The sequence below is a fragment of the Capsicum annuum genome, unplaced genomic scaffold, assembly GCF_002878395.1.
Source record: "Capsicum annuum cultivar UCD-10X-F1 unplaced genomic scaffold, UCD10Xv1.1 ctg65111, whole genome shotgun sequence".
NCBI classification, from domain to species: Eukaryota; Viridiplantae; Streptophyta; class Magnoliopsida; order Solanales; family Solanaceae; genus Capsicum; species Capsicum annuum.
This window is the reverse complement of record NW_025874325.1, coordinates 1-2166: the sequence shown is the minus strand read 5'-3', so window position 1 is coordinate 2166 and position 2166 is coordinate 1. Positions and strand designations below refer to the sequence as shown.

Here is a 2166-nt window from a genome sequence, read left to right as displayed (position 1 = left end):
AACTTGCCGAAATAATGAAGGTGTGTGCATGATATCTTCCGCTGTTTCAATTTGTTGGGGAACTGCTAGATAAAGGACAGTTTAAAACCATGGTAAAGGCAGAGGATTTACACGAGGAACTACTGAAACTTGATTCTGGAGGACGAGTCCACTAATCAGTCCACACATTGTACAAAGTCCCCCCAACTGCTAAGATAATGTGTATGATTAAACACGATCAACTATGGGCAATTTGACAGAGGAACTCCCAAAAACAGGATAATATGGTACCATTTAAACATGAACATAGCAACAAACTATGAACTTTCACTATAGACATAGCAAAGATAACAAAGATCTTTGGTCTGAACATCACCATCATTATAAAATAAGGTGGACAGCGTTGCTCGAAATTTACACGTGACTAGTGATTTTGGTGAGGCGATGAGATGATGACGGTACTCGGTGAAATAGTGAAGGTGTGTGCAAGTTTGTCTAAACACCACCATCACCACAACAATGAAATATGCATGCTACTAAAGGACAGTATAAAAACAGAGGATTTTTAGGCGGAAATACTGAAACTTGATTCCAGGCGACCAGTCAACTAATACAGTTCACACATTGTACAGAAGGAGCAAAGAAGTCAACTGAACTGCTAAATAATGTGCATGATTAAACGCAATCAACTATGCAGAATTCGACAAAGGAACCATTAGAACAGGCAAGGATCTACTAACTTCCACTATAGACATAGCAAAGATAACAGATATCAATAGCTAAAAGCTAGAAACTTTTTTAACTCACGGATAATGAAGTGCATCCAACAAAATCATATAAGATCTAAAAAACGATCTCACATTAATATTCAAAGAGATCATTGCCCAAAATGTACACGTTGATACAACATATCACCCATTTTTGTCTAGATAATAACTCCGTCTTCGGAAAAAACGGAAGAAATTACTAAAAGCATTTCTTCATTTGCCTATATACATAATATAACTAATAACTTCAGGTCAGTTCAGAACTTTAGATATATATAAAACCGCATTAATTGAGCACAATTCAATCCTGAAAACCTGTTTGGCGCCACACAGCATTGCGAACCTGACGAAGATCTCTCCCTTTAAGCGTCCTTCCTACGCCTTCCAGTACCGAGAAAGTAGTTCTGGGAGACCTCATTGATCCTCTAGCCACCATTTCATGCGGCGGTAACATCTCATCATCATCGGTAATTTCAACATCATCAAACTCGATCCGATTCTGTATCTTCTTCCTCGCCATCATCGGCACATTTACCGGAGCTGAGTGCTGGAACTTCCTCACCGGCATAGAGTTTGAGCGAGTAAAGTCATTGTTACCTGGCGGAGCCTTCGGAATCATAGGAATCGCACGTGAAAACGGCGATTGCGGTATCGACTCCGTACTAGAAGACGATGAAGAAATTGAACTCTTCCGACGAACAACCGGAAGGTCAGTTGAGATTTTCCGGTGATCTTCCGGTAAAGCGGCGAGAATACCGAACTTCTCCGGCTTCCGGAAGGACTGACGGCAAGAATTTTGCGAACGGAGTTGAGATTCAGTTAAGACTTTTTCAGTCCAGAACACATCATCTTCATTGAGCTCATCATCATCGTCAGCATCATCGGCGGCGATTAAAGCAGCAGAATCAATCAACGGTGGAGAAAAGACGCCGAGGAATCGATCGGACGATGGAGATTGACGGTGACGGAAGGAAACGACAGCGTTTTGGTCCATTTGTGGTTGCTTTGCTTCTGCGTTTTGTTACGTATGTGAAAAGTGAACAAATGAAAATTGTCAGTGATATTTAATGTATTTAAAGATTTTGGAGATTTATGGAGGGATGGGTCCCACTTTGACATCGGACGGCTTAGATTAACTCTTCTAGGAGTTATAAGTGATCGGATGGTGGATGCTTTAGCAGCTGGGGTCAGTACGTGGCGATAGGAAGCAGAAAGTTCTATCCAACAGGAAAATGTCATTATCTACTTTTCTTTTGCTTAGTCATAGTATATACTCCCTTCTTTTCTTCATGTGGAACTCTTTGAGTTAATGTGATATTTATAAAAAAAATAAATTAAAAAAAAACTAATATTTGTGATTCAAAATAATTTTTACATATAGGGGCGCATCGGTCGGTTCGATTCGATTTTATATATTATC

The 2166-nt window shown here is 39.8% G+C and overlaps 1 protein-coding gene across 1 annotated transcript; it reads right to left on the bottom strand.

The window, feature by feature from the left end:
* Window positions 1-816: 816 nt before the first annotated feature.
* LOC107843691 lies at window positions 817-1761 on the bottom strand (the record flags this gene model as incomplete). The annotated part of the gene is given in 1 exon segment (XM_047404639.1): window positions 817-1761. A coding segment is annotated over 1 exon segment (693 nt). The 3' UTR covers window positions 817-1047.
* Window positions 1762-2166: the final 405 nt, after the last annotated feature.